This window comes from Gregarina niphandrodes (assembly GCF_000223845.1).
Source record: "Gregarina niphandrodes unplaced genomic scaffold scaffold00001, whole genome shotgun sequence".
Taxonomy (NCBI): Eukaryota; Apicomplexa; class Conoidasida; order Eugregarinorida; family Gregarinidae; genus Gregarina; species Gregarina niphandrodes.
In genome coordinates, this window is record NW_011645773.1 from 656398 (window position 1) to 672095 (window position 15698).

At 52.2% G+C, this 15698-nt stretch overlaps 8 protein-coding genes across 8 annotated transcripts; 5 read left to right on the forward strand and 3 right to left on the reverse strand.

Annotated features, from left to right (window-relative positions):
- Positions 1 to 188: 188 nt before the first annotated feature.
- On the reverse strand, positions 189 to 1418 carry GNI_008710 (putative aspartyl protease; the record flags this gene model as incomplete). Its single annotated transcript, XM_011130419.1, has 1 exon — positions 189 to 1418. One exon carries the CDS (start codon positions 1416 to 1418, stop codon positions 189 to 191), a length of 1230 nt encoding a protein of 409 aa, XP_011128721.1.
- Positions 1419 to 1462: 44 nt separating this feature from the next.
- On the forward strand, positions 1463 to 2764 carry GNI_008720 (hypothetical protein; the record flags this gene model as incomplete). The annotated part of the gene is made up of 1 exon (XM_011130420.1): positions 1463 to 2764. The coding sequence occupies one exon, from the start codon at positions 1463 to 1465 to the stop codon at positions 2762 to 2764; it is 1302 nt and encodes a 433-aa protein (XP_011128722.1).
- Positions 2765 to 3194: 430 nt separating this feature from the next.
- On the reverse strand, positions 3195 to 3773 carry GNI_008730 (RNA recognition motif protein; the record flags this gene model as incomplete). Its single annotated transcript, XM_011130421.1, has 3 exons — positions 3195 to 3582; positions 3618 to 3696; positions 3734 to 3773. 3 exons carry the CDS (start codon positions 3771 to 3773, stop codon positions 3195 to 3197), a joined length of 507 nt encoding a protein of 168 aa, XP_011128723.1.
- Positions 3774 to 6713: 2940 nt separating this feature from the next.
- Positions 6714 to 8675, forward strand: GNI_008740 (Sad1/UNC-like carboxy-terminal protein; the record flags this gene model as incomplete). Its single annotated transcript, XM_011130422.1, has 1 exon — positions 6714 to 8675. One exon carries the CDS (start codon positions 6714 to 6716, stop codon positions 8673 to 8675), a length of 1962 nt encoding a protein of 653 aa, XP_011128724.1.
- A 436-nt stretch (positions 8676 to 9111) lies between these two features.
- GNI_008750 (phosphdiesterase) lies at positions 9112 to 11904 on the reverse strand (the record flags this gene model as incomplete). Its single annotated transcript, XM_011130423.1, has 1 exon — positions 9112 to 11904. One exon carries the CDS (start codon positions 11902 to 11904, stop codon positions 9112 to 9114), a length of 2793 nt encoding a protein of 930 aa, XP_011128725.1.
- Positions 11905 to 12142: 238 nt separating this feature from the next.
- On the forward strand, positions 12143 to 13016 carry GNI_008760 (GPR1/FUN34/yaaH family protein; the record flags this gene model as incomplete). Its single annotated transcript, XM_011130424.1, has 2 exons — positions 12143 to 12325; positions 12534 to 13016. The coding sequence occupies 2 exons, from the start codon at positions 12143 to 12145 to the stop codon at positions 13014 to 13016; spliced, it is 666 nt and encodes a 221-aa protein (XP_011128726.1).
- Positions 13017 to 13431: 415 nt separating this feature from the next.
- GNI_008770 (hypothetical protein) lies at positions 13432 to 14060 on the forward strand (the record flags this gene model as incomplete). The annotated part of the gene is made up of 2 exons (XM_011130425.1): positions 13432 to 13578; positions 13743 to 14060. The coding sequence occupies 2 exons, from the start codon at positions 13432 to 13434 to the stop codon at positions 14058 to 14060; spliced, it is 465 nt and encodes a 154-aa protein (XP_011128727.1).
- Positions 14061 to 14345: 285 nt separating this feature from the next.
- GNI_008780 (putative GTP-binding protein) lies at positions 14346 to 15535 on the forward strand (the record flags this gene model as incomplete). The annotated part of the gene is made up of 2 exons (XM_011130426.1): positions 14346 to 14765; positions 14807 to 15535. 2 exons carry the CDS (start codon positions 14346 to 14348, stop codon positions 15533 to 15535), a joined length of 1149 nt encoding a protein of 382 aa, XP_011128728.1.
- Between the last annotated feature and the right edge of the window lie 163 nt (positions 15536 to 15698).

Sequence of the window (15698 nt, forward strand, 5' to 3'; positions counted from 1 at the left end):
GCACTGAAAGTGTGTGTGCGCACTGAAAGTGTGTGTGCGCACTGAAAGTGTGTGCGCACTGAAAGTGTGTGTGCACTGAAAGTGTGTGTGCGCACTGAAAGTGTGTGCGCACTGAAAGTGTGTGTGTGCACTGAAAGTGTGAATGGGGACTGAAAGTGTGAATGGGGACTGAAAGTGTGAATGGTAGTTTACGTGTCTGTTTTCCTGAATAAGTAGGATTCAGGGTTCCATTCAATTACAGCGCCATCGGTGAGCTCTAGGCTGAGCGAGGGCAGTCTTTGTAGGAGGGTGGGGATGGGTAGGCTGGTAGCGGAGAAGTCGAAGCAGACCAAGTCTTGTTTGGACCTCATACACTGGCCGGCTCGTTGGTCATCCCGGGCAACATTATTGTTATTACAAACGTCAATTAAATACCTAGCAACCTTCTGGTAGACCTCGTTGGGTAGGTAGGTGTAGGTGGTGCCACTATCGACGAGTACTTCACCGAAGCCTCTTTCGACGAGTTTGTTGTACTTCGGGGATGCGCCGGGTTCGGCTGCAGGGGTAAGGGTAGAGATGCCAGAGACGCTAATAGCATAGGCATTGTTGTTTACCATTTTGGCCCACACGATGTCGCGATTCGCTTGGTCCACGGTGGCCGGGAGTTTGTTCCAACCACGGAGCCAGCGGCTGGTGAAGGTGGAGCTGCCGTTTTTGCTGAAGCTGGCTTTGTTAAGGGAGGCGTCATAGCCGCCTATTAAGAGTACACCTCCGTCTTCCGCCGCGCAGATGGCGAACTGTCTCCGACGTGCGCCTGGAGCGCCCATAAACCCGTCCATGACGGTCGGTTGCTTGCCCCCTCGGGGAAAGGAAACGCCCAGGATGCCTGAGGCCTGTTGACTGGTAAATAACACCGTCTCCTTGTTGTGGCAGCCAATGTAGTCGTAGCGCACACGCGGGTTCGGCCGACCCGGGTCACTCGCGGCGAGCGACAGAACGTCGGAGAAGAAGAAACCCTCGATCGAAGAGCCCTCCGAATACACCTGGGAGTACCGACACTGCCCCGCTTCCGAACACGACTCCGTCGAGACGCAACGCTGATCGCGACACGTGTAGGTTTGCGAACTACTCGAAGCCGCTAAGTCGAAAGGACTGTCGATATGCCGCCCACAACGTCGCCCACAGGTCGTGCAAGGAAAGCCCAACAGCGAGCTGCCCGAGTCCAGGATCACCGACTGTCTGGAGGGCGGATTCCCAACCAACACGTCCACAAAGTAGTACGCATAGTCGTTTATACCGCCATACAAAGGCGTTCGGTACACGCCTGCCGGCAGCTCTAACGTCCGGTTGCCCGTCAGCGTCCGGTTGCCCGTCAGCGTCCGGCTCCCGCTGCTGGCTTTGGAGGCGGCCCCGGCGACCATTGTGACGGCCGCAGCCATGACAAGTGCGTTTAGCCGCCACATCGTCACAGGCGATTTTTTTAATGTCGAAGCGCGTACCCTCTTTCGTGACCAGCGTGCTCCCCAATGGCCAACTGCGCACAGTCGGCAGTCGAGAAGAATTACCCAAGGAGATCGTGTCATCCCCCCATCAGATCCCACCTCTGGGACTAACTCCTGTCTACGACTACTGCAATCGCCACTTCGCAACCGAAGACCCCTACGAGGTCCGACGTACCTCTTCTACAGACCGGCCAGCCTTCATGACCGTACCAACTGCCACCAGTTCGGGGGTACTTTTAAACAAGAACGAAGCGACTGCAGATCACACCACCTACGCTGGCAACACCATGAACCACAACACCTACGCAGATCACACTACCTACACACAAAAAAGTTATGTAGACAAAACCTATGTAGACAACGGGAGCTACGCTGACAACAGGTCGTACCTAACGGTTTCTCCTTCCGTCGCAGTCAAGCCGTCCCCGCTGAACCCGAACGGCAACGAATCGCCTACCGTCCGGGTACCTATAATTGGCCGCCCGGAGGAATACCAATTCGCAGTCTCTACCTCCAGACCACCTCCCGAGTCCCTGGAAAGACAGCCAGAACTGCAAGTGCCGGAACTGCCTATAGGCTATTACCCTTCCGGCAGCCTGTATGGCAGCCAACAAGCCCAGTACCCCTTAGGGAGTCAGCCCAGTATGAATGGTGTGCAGCAGATCAGTAACAATGGTCTGCACCAGACGACCGTGCAGCAGACGAGCGTGCAGCAGCAACCCTCGTACAGTCGAACGCCTAATGAAGATTCTCCTTTACTCTATTTCGTCAATTTAGGAAATCCCGTCTACAGGCTCGACCCGGGCAAGTTCACACTCGTCAGCGGACGCGAACGCCAGGACTTGACCGAGCGCGCCCTTCACTCACCCACCGCAGTGCCTGCTTCACCCAGTTGGGCGTCTCCTTCCCACAGCCCGCGACTGAACAGCCCTCAGTCGCGGCAAGCCTCTTACAGACCGGTGGCCGACCCTGTGCCGACCGCGTTTCCACTGGAGGAGACACCCATAGAGACAGCCAAGCCGCACGAAACCACGAGCAGGCTTACTCCCATCGCCGAAACGACTTATCTCATCGATCCGTGCACCCACCAAACTGTCACTCACTCTACGACGCAACTGGGTCGACCTATGAACGTTGCCCTCCCGATTGTCAAGACTACACGCGATGACTCCACCCAAGAATGCTACTCGGTCGACGCCGACGTAATTTACGATGAAAGTGAAATGCCTTTCGAAGTACAGTCCATTCGCCTCAAACGCAACGGACAAGTGGGATGCTGCTGACCGCAAGGCGAGAGCACGGCCGTGAGACGAGACAGCCGCAAGGAGAGACGGCCGTAACACTACGACCGAAGTTCTACGGCCGTAACACTACGACCGAAGTTCTACGGCCACGGATAACCGGTGTATGTTCTAATAGGGCCAATGACGGCTGCCTTTTTGGTACTTGTTGACCGAACAAGCGTATGAACTCAGGCACATGTACGTTGCTGGATTGGTACAGCGGTTGGTACACGAGTTAGTACACAGGCACGTGGTGATAATAGTCGCACAACAGCCCTGCATTAGAACACCAGCTGGACATTGGGGGCGGCTGGACATTGAAAGCAGCTGGACATTTAAAGTAGCTGCACATTTAAAGTAGCGGCACATTGGAAGCAGCTGCACTGGAAGCAGTTGCTGCGTATCATAACATGACTAGAAGCTGGGAGGGCTACAAATTGCTTGGGTTAGCGGCTTCCTCCGTTTGCAGGGCGGTCAGGGCCGCTTGGCATGTCTTGAGTGCTTCCCATTCATCAGGTTTTTCGACCACGATGGTCTTCTTGAGTGTGTCGTTTTTGTTCAGCATCGTTTCCACAGCGGCGACCATGTCCTGCAACTCGGCTACCGACATGCTCGCTATCTCGGTCTGCTGCCTCAGCCACCGACTCCGCATGCCCAACCCATCGCCGTCCCGGTTGCCCGCCCACTCCACCGCCAGGGTGCGCCCGCCGTAAGATATCCCGTTCAACAACGACTTCGCCACCGACGCGCTCTCCATGTCTTGGTAATGACAAAAGACCCACCCCGTCGATCGACCCGTCTTCGCATCACGGTGCGACCTGCAACATACAACTACACCCACCAAACTTCTTACTCTATGCTCTCCACCGCACCTACCGACCCAAACAACTTCCACAAATCCTCCACCTGCGTCTCATACGGCAAATTACCAACTACAAAACACTCTCTCAATGCCAACTCCAACCTTACTCCAAAGATAATCGCGCCCTTGACCGCTATTTATAAACATACACAAAATGTTGGCTCAGGATCTCAGGAAACTCCTCGAGTCTCAACCAACACTAAATCTCGTGCCCATGATGAGTAAAGTGAGGCACCACTCTTCACTCTTCGCGCTACCCAATCCCCCTCCAATTCTTCCCCATCGCAGATACTAACCGTGGACTCACGACTCAAGCTCTCTGAAGTCATTTGCTATCTACACCGGTACCGGCGAGCTTTCGCCTGCGTATACGACTCTAGTACCTGCTCATTTGTCAACACCTTTGACTCCAAATCTGTCCTCTCCATATATCTGTCTCTCGCCGCCAGCGCTAGACGGAAACAAAATGCGCTCGAAGAGGACCCCTCGACAAACACTTCAGACGACGGCGGGGGCGGTAACTGGGACATCAACCTCTCTGAATGGCTTCATGGCGATATCAAATTCCCCTTCTCCTCTAGCTCCTCCGTCCCTCTAATTGAATGTCTGCGAATGCTAGTTGAAAACAAGTACGAACCTCCCCTGCACCGCCGCCAAGTCTGCACCGCCACCAGGCGTGCACCGCCACCAGGTGTGCACTTCCCATCGGGCCCCCACAGCCAGGCGCCCCCCACAGCCAGGCGCCGCCCGCAGCCATGCACCACACTGCCGGGCCGGTTGTCGCACCGTGTGAATATCCACCACGCTCGCGACATTCTCTGTTTGTAGTGTGCCGCGAGTATATATATGGAACACGCAGAGAGCAACTGTGTTCAGCTACGTCACGATTCCGTCGATCGTCGCTCACATCGTGGGCACGAGTACGCTTCCCAACCGGAGTTGGTCTGCCAAGGCGGTGGAAGAGCTGAAGCTTGGGGTCCCGAGCCACAAGGTGATTGCTGTGGACGAAAATGAGGCCGTGACCGACGCAGTGCGGTTGCTGCTTTCGCGCGGCTGGTCGTCTGTGCCGGTCCTGAGGGAAGGCACGTACGTCGGCTTGTTCTCGGCGGTCGCTTTCCACAAGCTCGTCAACAAGTCAATGGTCGACCCGACCGGGAGCTGGAGCTACACCAGCTCTGTGGGCGCCGTCATGCGGCTTCTCCAGCAGCAGGGCTTTGCGCACCCGGCCTCGAGGGTGCACACTTACGAAGCAAACGGGCCGGCCCAGTCCAGCAACGTGTTCATGAGCAGACTTGCTTCCTCAGAGAAGGGCCTTGCGAACGAACGCTGCATCCCGATGCAGGTGAATGAAGAACCATCGAAGGACCCCTGCGCCAACTTCATCAAGAAGGTGTCCATCTCGGCAGCTGTTCTTGGCGACGACCTCACCATGAAGCAGGTGTTCGTCCATTTGTCTTTGACAGACGACAAACGAATAGTTCTCATTGACTCCTTGTAAGCCGCACACGTTTCGCGCCCTGTCGCACACGTCTCCCGCGCACCTGCACACCTCGTTTCTCGCCGTAGCAATCGTATCAACCGATTAATTACGCCGCGACACGTAGCGGACTACATTCTATACCAGTGAGTTCACCAGTCAGTTGAGACTGCCGTGTCGTGGCACATATATATAGCAAGTCATTTCGATGTTGACGGGTTCAATGATTTTTTGGCGTATTGGTTAAACGCGAGGGCATTGTAGACATTTTTCTGCAGAAGCGTAGATGAGTGTTTAGGAATTAACTTACCTCGGTGGCTCGTCGCAGCTTTGTTCTCAGGCTCGGCTCTACCCAGTGCCAATCGCGATGTCGAGGCCGCAAGCTTACCCGAGACATGACCAGTCCGCGTCGCGACTGAGGAGAGTTGGGTACAGACGGAGTACCGCGCGCAGGTTCCAAGTGAACGTAACATTCGCCATCGGACGTATCAGACGAAACCGAGAACCGGTCAGTCGCCTTTCCCGTCGGCAATTCCGCATCGTAGCCGGCCGCCGAATTGTTTTTCGTCTGCCGGTGTGAAGGGCCTCGCTGGGCCGACGACCGTTGGCGCTGGGTGGACGACCGTTGGCGCTGGGCCGGCGATCGTTGTCGCTTGATGGCTTCTGGCGCTTCTATCGGTGCCCGAAGGCAGGAGGTCGGGGCTGTTGGCGGAATTTCGGTCCTCGGGCTCGGACACTTTGTGGAAATTAGCCCCTCACTCACCGGCTGATTATCCCCGAGATCGCCACAAACAATCTCCTCCAGGGGGTTAGTCCATGGCCGGCTCGTGTTGCTTTCCTTGGTCGGCTCAGCCTGCGTATTCGCCAATTCTCGCTCCAGACAACGAACTTTTTGTCGAAGTTTCCGATTTTCTAAGAGTATATGCTCGGACTGAAACAAGGATGTTGCCTCTCTATTCCCCGCACCATTTTTGTGTAGTATTTCTGGAGCTCGAGCTGTCTGCGCTCGTATTCGTGTTTCAGAAGCTCCATTATTTAAGGAGCACGCGCGTGTGTTTATGTTTGGCGGCGCATTTTTACAAGCCGTTATAGCATGCAGCTTGGTCTCTGTAGTTAATGCCAGGTCAACTAAAGGTCTGTCTAATGACACATGCCCCATTCCGCACGATTGGCAGGGGAGGCCGCCTCTGTCGATATTGGACGAGTTGAATTTGCCGCCGACATACCCGTTAATCCGACGAGATTCCAAAAAATCAACGCTATCGTTGAAGTATAAGCACGACTTTGCAACTGCGGATGCTGGCGCAAGAGTGGTGGCGAGTTCTCCAGGTTTAAAAGGTGTAAAGGCGATACAGGTAAGTAATCTGGGTCTTGGGAGAAGGAATCTTGGAGGAAAGGAATCTTAGAGGAAAAGAATCGTGGAGAGAAGGGAATGGAGAGATATGGTTTGACTATTTGTTTCTTAGCGGCCGTCGCGGGAGACGTACATGATGTCCGAGTGTAGTGCGAATACCTGGGTGGTAGTTGCGCTTCCGGAGCGTGTTTCGGTGGAGTACGTCGGTTTTGAAAGTGCGGAGTCGTTTTCTTCATATTATCGCAAGGTGGCGATCATGGGTGCCGCGGAGTACCCGACCGAGTCTTGGCGATTGCTGGCGATCGTAGAGTTGGATCCTCAGAAGGTGCGTAATTTCTTCAATTTGAAAGATGTGTGCAGCCGGTTCGAGAGCGGCGCTTGCTGGATGTCGCACATCAAGTTCCAAGTGTTGTCCTACTACCCCGGGGGAGCATCTGACGTCTGCACTCTGAGCCGTTTTCAGGTGTATGGTAGCACGTTGATGCAGGGTCTGGAGACGAAGATGAAGACGAAGCCGCGGGACAAAGACGAAGCGCCCGTCAGTGATGAGGGCCAAGAGTGCAAGCAGGCCCCTGCGATCCCCAAAATGGTAACCGTTCCTTATCACTACCCCCCGGACCTCTTATACCTGCGAAGTCTAATGACCACCGACCACTGCCTCAGCCCCCTCGTCCTGGGCCAGGAACGCGAACTGCTACCTGACCAAGCCCGCAGTCCTCTGCCTTGGACGCGAGGCATCCTCTCCTGGAACCGGATGCGAGAGGCCGGCCGGCCAGGTGACCTGGAACGGACTTTTGCAGGCGACGCGCGGCTCCGGCACGTTACTAGTAGTCCCCCAGGTAACCAGGTCGACAAGTCCTTTGGCAACGTGTTCGCCGACTTGTTCGACGACATGTTTGGCGCCGCCGGAGACGTTCCCGCTAATGCCCGCCCCGATGGTACAACCGATGGTACTACTGGTGGTACTACCGGTGATACTACTGATGGTACTACGGGCGGTGCTTCGCCAAGTGGTACTTCGCCGAGTGGTACTCTGCCGGGTGGCCCTTTGCCAAATAAGACCGTCATGTTGAGTCCGGCAAAGGCGCCCTTGGATGAGGCGATTAGCAAGTTACTGGCGCGGGTGTTGGCGGATTCGCACGTCTTGAATGAAGAGAGTCGGAGTCGGCAGGAGCTGGATCGAGGCTCAGAAGTGCCGCCAATCTTGGCGCTTGTGGACCGACTGAACGATATGCAGAAGGCGTTAGGATCGCACGTGGACAAAACTTTGGGTTTAACAGTTATTCTGCGGGACGTGGTGGACGTGTTGCAGACAGTACGCCAGGAGACAGGGGCGTTGTACCGTGAGATCAAGGATGGACTTTGGCCGGAAATTGCAGAGCTAGGTCAAGGTTTCCAGTTGCTTCGGGCGGCTCTCATTGACCTGTTACGGAGCAGCTGCGCTTCCGCCTTCCGCTCCTACGCGCTGATCGAGCCCCGGACGGAACGAGACCGTCGCCGAACAACCTGTGTCCTTTCCGAAATCCTCGCGCTCACAGAGGAAGAGACCACCGGTGACGACCGTTTGCTGCAGCTGCTCGAAGCCACCGACTACGGCACCAAAATCAACGAGTGGAATCTCGGCGCTGCCCTGAACCTCTATATCGACAATCTAAGACAAACCCTCCACGGCTCCCACAGGCCGGACCCAGGAGCGGACGAGGTAGATGAAGATCAGCGGTCAGGGGGACAGAGACCTGGCGGGCAAAGGCCGAGAGGACAAAGAGCAGCAGGGGGTGAGGGTGTCTACCGCGCTGCCCTACTCTATCTGGACGCCATCGGTCCCCTGCATTGGCCGAGAACATTCCTGCACATTGTTCGGTTACCTCGTTGGAATTCGGCAAGACTCGTGCTCGGCCACCCACTCGTTCTGTACTTTTCCATCTTGACATTGGAGCTCTACAACGTCTTTGGCCAGCTGCTGCTGCACATCTTGGCTTCCGCTATTTACCTATTCGTCGTTGCGAATGCCTATCTGCAATTCGAATCTACCACCGAACCGTTCAAAGAGCGGTATCATCAATTTATTGAGACCTTTAGACGTAGGGAACGACTCACCAGAAATAACTCCGATGGCCAGATCAGAAACTGGAGCTCAGGAGTCATGGACGAGGAGGACCAACATGGTTCTGACCTTATTCTGGCCACAGAGCCCGTCAGCGGGCGGGCCCTTAGTTGATCAACGAGGGGAGATCGACGAGGGGATGCCTTGAGTGGAGTTGGAATGCCTTTCAACTTAGTGACAGGCCGACTAGCCTTCAGCAGGTGGGGGAAGGAAGACTAGTCGGCCTGTCACTAACTACCACCCCCGTTATTTACCACTTGTCGTAAGCTTTTTTTCTATCTCCATTTATCTTTTCGCATCCAGGCCGTCCATTTATTTCTACCAAGCCGTCGATTCGACTTATCAAAATATCTACCTATCTATCTATCTATTCAACTGCTTGTCTATCTATTTTGGTTATAATTGTGCTTCATCTATTATTCCATTTCTGTCATTCCTCTCTGTCATTCCATTTCTGTCATTCCATTTCTGTCATTCCATTTCTGTCATTCCATTTCTGTCATTCCGGTTATCACACTTAGTTCTGTTAAGGTCTTGTAGTCGGCATCGTCTACCCACTTTCGCTGCTTCCACTTCCGCTGGTTCCACTTCCGCTGGAGCTGCTTCCATCGGAGCTGGAGCTTGATTCGTCTTCTCCACTGGAGCTTTCTGATGTGTTGTCGTCGCTGGATCCGGAAGAGCTGGACGAGCCCGAAGAGCTAGAGGAGTTGGATTGGTTCTCTGTAGTGACGGGTCTTGATTCACCGGTTTGGGTGGTGGCGGGTGGTTCACCTTGTTGGGCCTCTTTAGAGGTTTCGAGGAGTTTGGTGAGTTTTTGGAAGTAGGGATGTTGCATGGGATCAGCATAGTTGAAATCTTGTGAGTTGATGGAGAGTAGCGCTACACACATACACGCGTCTTCGAATCCGTTGGGTGTGACTTTCTGTGGTACATCTTCTGGTATTTCGAGTACTTCTCCTTTCTCTTTGAGCATCTCCCATTTGTTTCGGTTGAATACAAGTTTGGTATCAACCTCAGTAGCAAGTTGACCAATCATATCTATTTCAGCTAACTCGGTAGCCAGAGGGAGTACGACGAACTGTACGAAGCCGGATTGTGACTTAGCAAAGTCGGCATGGGCAGTACGATCACATAATGGGGAAATGCTATAGCCGCTTTGTTTTTCCAGATCACCTTGTAAGTAGAATTCAGATGTAACTCGTAAAGACCATTCAAGATGTTGCTTCCAATCGACCATAATATGTGAGAGATCTGCTAGCTTAATGACCATTCTATAAACTGCCCATAAATCATCTTCATTTGTTTTCGGATCAAACTTCTCATTCGATCGTCGAACCCTGAATCTACCAATCGAACCAAAATGCTCAGCCATGTCAGTAGACATAATCATGTCAATAATATTCTTCCTGATCTTTCTGTAAGTATCTGTGCCCAGATTTTTGAAGATGTTCGTCTCGGCGGATATGGTAGCATGTCGAAAGGTCAAGTAACAGTGGAAATTCTCTAACCACGCAGATGGATAATATTGATATAGTAACGTCTGTGAGTGCACGACGAACTGATTGTTGCGACCAGGATGACCAGAATCGTGTCCGAGTGCTGCTAAGACCAGAGTCGCCATAGGTTCGTCATTAGTGTGATACCGAAGCATGTAACTAAATACATGGGACATGTGAGCTACCATAGCGGCATGGCCTCGATTATGATAAGGATTACTGTAATACCTAGACTGTAGGCTGAATAAATAATTCCCTAATGTCCGTCGATCGGTTTCGAACGCCTTCATTCTCGGTCCCAACAATAACATACCAACTTCGAACAACACATTCTCACGGCTCTTGTATAAACGTAACATATCCACACCAATTTTATATCCAATGTCGTCTGCTTCCCCTAGATGTGCCGAATGAAATTCTGGTACCAGTTTATCAAAATAACTTTCAGCATCTCGCGCATATGGCACCACCAGATCGGCACCACCTGCCTCGATGTTACTTACTTCACCTTCGGCACCTCCTTGTTGTTTTCCGACATACATGTTGAGGAAACGGAATTCGTCATCTTCCTGTAATTCTCCACCGGCGCCTTCCGCACCGATTCCGACTGTATACAGGTTATCGGCACTCAGCAAAATGTCCATACAGTCGTCCAGGTGTCCATTGACCTCCAACAGTTGAGGGTCGCCGTTAGGGTCGTTCTGGAAAGCGGAAGCCAAAATTTCCGTTTGGACTTTCTTAACACTAAACAGCAGACTCTCAATAATAGTAGCACCTTGTCCTTTCCGTTTCTTTTTCTGACTATTACGTAATTCCTTTAGACTCTCTCTGTCCTTCTCAACGGAAATGAAAGCGATGCGTTCTCGAATTTCATTTCTCAGTCGACCGATGTAAGCTTGCGCAATTAGACCGCAAGCGAGGATGGCTTGGCAAATACCGACCCAGATGACGGCGGGAATGTGTTTGCCTGTGAAGTCTTTGAATGTGAAGATTGCCTGTATCTTTCCTAGACCGAAGAGTGCGCCGTAGAACAAGTGTGTGCTAAAGCTATATTTTGATCGACTGATCATCCAGGCGTCGATGAATGTGATGATGACGAAACACACATTGTTCTGGAGAGTATCGCTCCAGAGTTTGGCCTGTACGGCAGTCCAACCAGTCACGTGCCCGATTAGATCGGCGGTGTTGAGCATGCCGTCCATGCCCATGTAGAAGGCCCAAAAGATCTGGAAACAAGGCCATGGAGCGAGCATGAGGTAGTTGGTAAGCTCGGGTACGCGACGACCGAAAGGGAACCGGTAGCTGACTATGAGAATAAATGCGAGACACAATGCCACGATCCATCCGATCTGCCAAGAGTCGACATAGCCTTGACGAATCACTGTCAATGTACTCGTAAGACCCACAATCCCATCCGACAGCAAGTGATGACAGGTAGGGCCGGTTAACAGAATGTAACAGAACAGAAAGGTACCGATTATGGGTGATCGGTAGGCGTATGATCGACGACATTGTTCATCAAACAACCTCTCCTTATCCTCCTGACGGAAACGGGCGACCACTTTCAAACTCATATCGTCAGCGTATTGGTCAATCGCACTCTCATCCAATGCTAGCCTCCATAAGATACGTTCAACCCCACCCACTTGCCGCTTGCTCATCACACCCGTCGTCGCGGACCCCCGTTGTCCACGAGTCATCACGCTACCACGCCCGACGTGTACAATAGAAGCCCGCTCGCCACTCGCCTTCGCTGGGTTCACCTCCTCACCAGACGCCCCCTTCACCACCGACACCTCCTCACCAGACGCCCCCTTCACCACCGACACTTCATCTTCCACCGCCATGAATCAATCGAGACAATAATTCGCGGCAGCGACTTAGAATATTACACAAAAACGCGACTACAAAACACTTTTCCCCATTACACTACATTGTTCAGGTCCAATGTGTTGTCTAGGAACCTTTACTCAAGCAAGTAATTATTGGTAAACGATTGGCTAGACGCGTAGTCGTGTTGGTGAACTGTGTGCTACTTGGTCTGGAAAACCACAATCGGCTTATATTTGCTGAAGGTTCTTGACAATGGCGATAGCGGATCTTGGGGCGCTCGGCTTCTGGGGGTTCGCAACAGTGACTTTTGTGGCGGGAACCGTGGACTGTGGCTGGTACGCCGCCGACAACCGTGGTCTGTACTACGCCTTCTTGATGTTCGGAGGCCTGGGCCAAGTGATAGCCGGGTTGGTCGATATTCTCCGCGGAAACGCCGTAAGTACCAATTCATTGTTTTATGATGATCTACTCAAGTGAACTGTGCGTGCATTATGTCTGTAGGCTGTGCATGCATTCTGTGTACACGCAATGTGTACACAGTGTGTGTACACACACTGTTCTAGTGTGTACACACACTATTTGTTTGTTGTTGGGGTGTTCACGTGCTGTTTGTTGTACACATGATTTCATGTGATTCTTTCAGGCCGGTGGTGTGATCTTGACTGCGTTTGGCATCCATTGGTGTGGTGAAGGTATCAGTGCTTGGCCGGGTCTTTCGGAGATGAGTAAAAGTCGTTACGACGACCAAACTCAGTTGCTAAAGATGATTGGGTTCTACAAGTTGGTTTGGGCCTTGATTTCGCTTCCCATGATCTATGTAATGTTCCGTGCGAGCATGTGTCAAGGTGTGACTCTGACTGTGGTGTGCATCATCTTTGCACTGCATTCGCTGGCGTGCTTCTTGGACGGTGATGCTGCGGAGAACGTCCACAAAGTCTCGGGCTACTTGTGCATCATTGCCGCCCTCCTCGCATACTACATGGGCTGCAGTCTTTACCTCAGGGCCTCGGGCGCTCCAGGACTGCCCTTTGGCCGCCCTCTATTCGTGGATGAGGAGGAGCTTAAAAACAGAACCAGAGCGACAGGCGAAGAAATAATTCACAGCACCATTGACGTCCACGAATAAACCTTATTGCCTGCCTTAATGTCTGACAAGAGTGTTAAGGACCTCCACTACAGACACCCTTATTTAGCCTGTGCAAAAATTAGCTAGCCCACCATTGATTCACCCACCAGTGTCACAATACCCTCTGCACTGCAGTCCGGATGATTCTTTTCAACATTGACCAATTAGTACCCTATGGACTTACTTACACAGCGATTCACAATTCGGTGCACGCTAGCGACTGGTCGGTCAAGCGACGTGAGTGTAAACGCGACAGGTAGTCCCTGAGGAAACGCGTGTGTGCAAACACTCGTCGAGAAGGCTGACATCTATTCGGATGTTCAGCCCGTGGTTTTGGTGCTCTACAACTTTAGCCTTAGGCTTTGAGCTACCCCTTGTTCCAGACATCCTTAGCTTTGCCTTTAGACATTATTCAATGTGCACTTACAGCACTGACCGGTATCTGAATCAGTACTACAAGATCGTTATCCCGAGGCTTCTGGGTCCAAGCAACTTCGATGCTTGCTTCATTTCGTCAACTGAAAACAAGGTTAGACACCCTTTTTCTGTCCTCATAAGCTTGGTTTGGGCCAAGGCACCTGTTGCGCCTGCCTTTGACTGTCCAATACAATTGCCCATCGGACACAAGTGTGCCACACTATATCGCCTACCGAAGTGTTCCATCAACCGCAATTCCTCGCCGTTAAGGCGGTCCATAAACTACTCACCCAACGCCTTTGTGTGTAGACCCTCAGTATAGAGTACCCGCTAAAGTTCCTTAGTCAAGGTGCGAGGCTCCAGTTCAAATTGGTGAATCCGGTCATCAAGGGTTCGGTTCCGAGGTATGACTGGTTCTGCGAGGCCAAGTGCGTGCTTCATACCATGTTCCAGGCGACCGAGCCGCCGGTCATGAACGAAGCGATAGCTTCCGAGCTGCTTACTCCGCTGGTGACGATGGACCACATTCCCGTGGACGTGTCGTTCAAAAGTGTCGCCCTGCAGCAGGTGGACGTGAAGCTTTTGCCGCTTAGTCTGTTATCACCCAAGCTGGACCCAGTGCAGTGAGGAATGGGCCCAGTGCAGTGATACCGGTGAATCGGTCCGCTGAATCGGTCCGCTGAATCTAGTGGTGGTCGGGTAGTAGTGTCGAGTAGTATTGTCGAGTAGCCGTGACGAGTGCTGATGACGAGTACGAATGGTGGTTAGCAGACTGGCGAGACCGACACAAGGAGACCTAGGAGACCTAGGAGACCTGGGTGCCAACAGGGACGATAGAATACCGACGAGACTGACGTTAGGAGACCGGTGCTGGGTGGGTCTAAATTTCTGTGGGGTATTTTTAGTCCTGGAATGCCACCGAAGAAGAAGGAAGCCGAGGCGTCGAGGATCTTGTTGGGTCGACCAAAGGGGACTTTGAAGATGGGTTTGGTTGGATTGCCTAACGTGGGGAAGTCTACTACTTTTAATTTGTTATGCAAGCAGGCGGTGCCGGCAGAGAACTTTCCATTTTGTACGATTGATCCGCATGAGGCTCGTATGAGTGTGCCTGATGAGCGGTTCAGTTGGTTAGCAGAGTACTACAAGCCTAAAAGCGAGCAGTCCGCTACTTTGGCGATTTTCGACATAGCTGGACTTGTTCCTGGCGCTGCTGAAGGAGAGGGTTTAGGTAATGCCTTTCTTTCGCATATCCAAGCAGTGGATGGTATTTACCATGTGGTACGTGCGTTTGAGGATGAGGATGTGATTCATACACAGGGTGACGTGGATCCAGTACGTGACTTGGAGACAATCTCGAATGAGTTAGTTTCAAGGATATGGAGCGTGCTCGCAAACGTTATGAAGATTTGGTTAAATTGACGGCTCGAGGTCAGGATAAAGGGAAGAAGGCTGAATGTGAGATGATGAAGGAAATTTTGGACCATTTAGAATCCGGTAAATGGATATCTTCAGGTCGCAGTTGGAGTAACAAGGAGGTGGAATATTTAAATGATATCCAGTTCCTGACCGCTAAGCCAATTGTTTATCTTGTTAATCTATCTGAGCACGACTTTATTCGACAGAAAAACAAATACTTACTAAAAATACACAACTGGGTCAAGGATAACCTACCCGGACCTATCGTACCCTACTCAGCCAATTTTGAGGCGAAACTTGCCGAACTTGAAACACCAGAGGAACGAAACAAGTACATCACACATAGCGGAGCTAAAGGCTCCCAACTTGACAAAATTATTAACACCGGATATGAAACACTCAACCTAATCCACTACTTCACCTGCGGTAAAGATGAAGTCAAGTGCTGGACCATCCGCGCCGGCACTAAGGCTCCCCAAGCAGCAGGAATCATTCACTCCGACATGGAGAACGGCTTTATTTGCGCCGAAGTTACCAAATTCGAGGACCTCAAGGAACTCGGCTCCGAATCTGCCTGCAAAGTTGCCGGTAAAGTTGCCACCAAGGGTAAAGATTATCTTGTCGAAAACGGAGACGTACTCTTCTTCAAATTCAACCCATCCGGCGGCGGCGGCGGCAAGAAGTAAGTTGGCAAACGAAGTTGGCAAACGAAGTTGGCAAACGAGGTTGGCAAACGAAGTTGGCAAACGAGGTTGGCAAACGAAGTTGGTGGCTGCAACCTGGCGAAAGAATAGACATAACCCGATCGTTTTTACTACGAACGCGCCACTGGCATTTTATCACTAACAT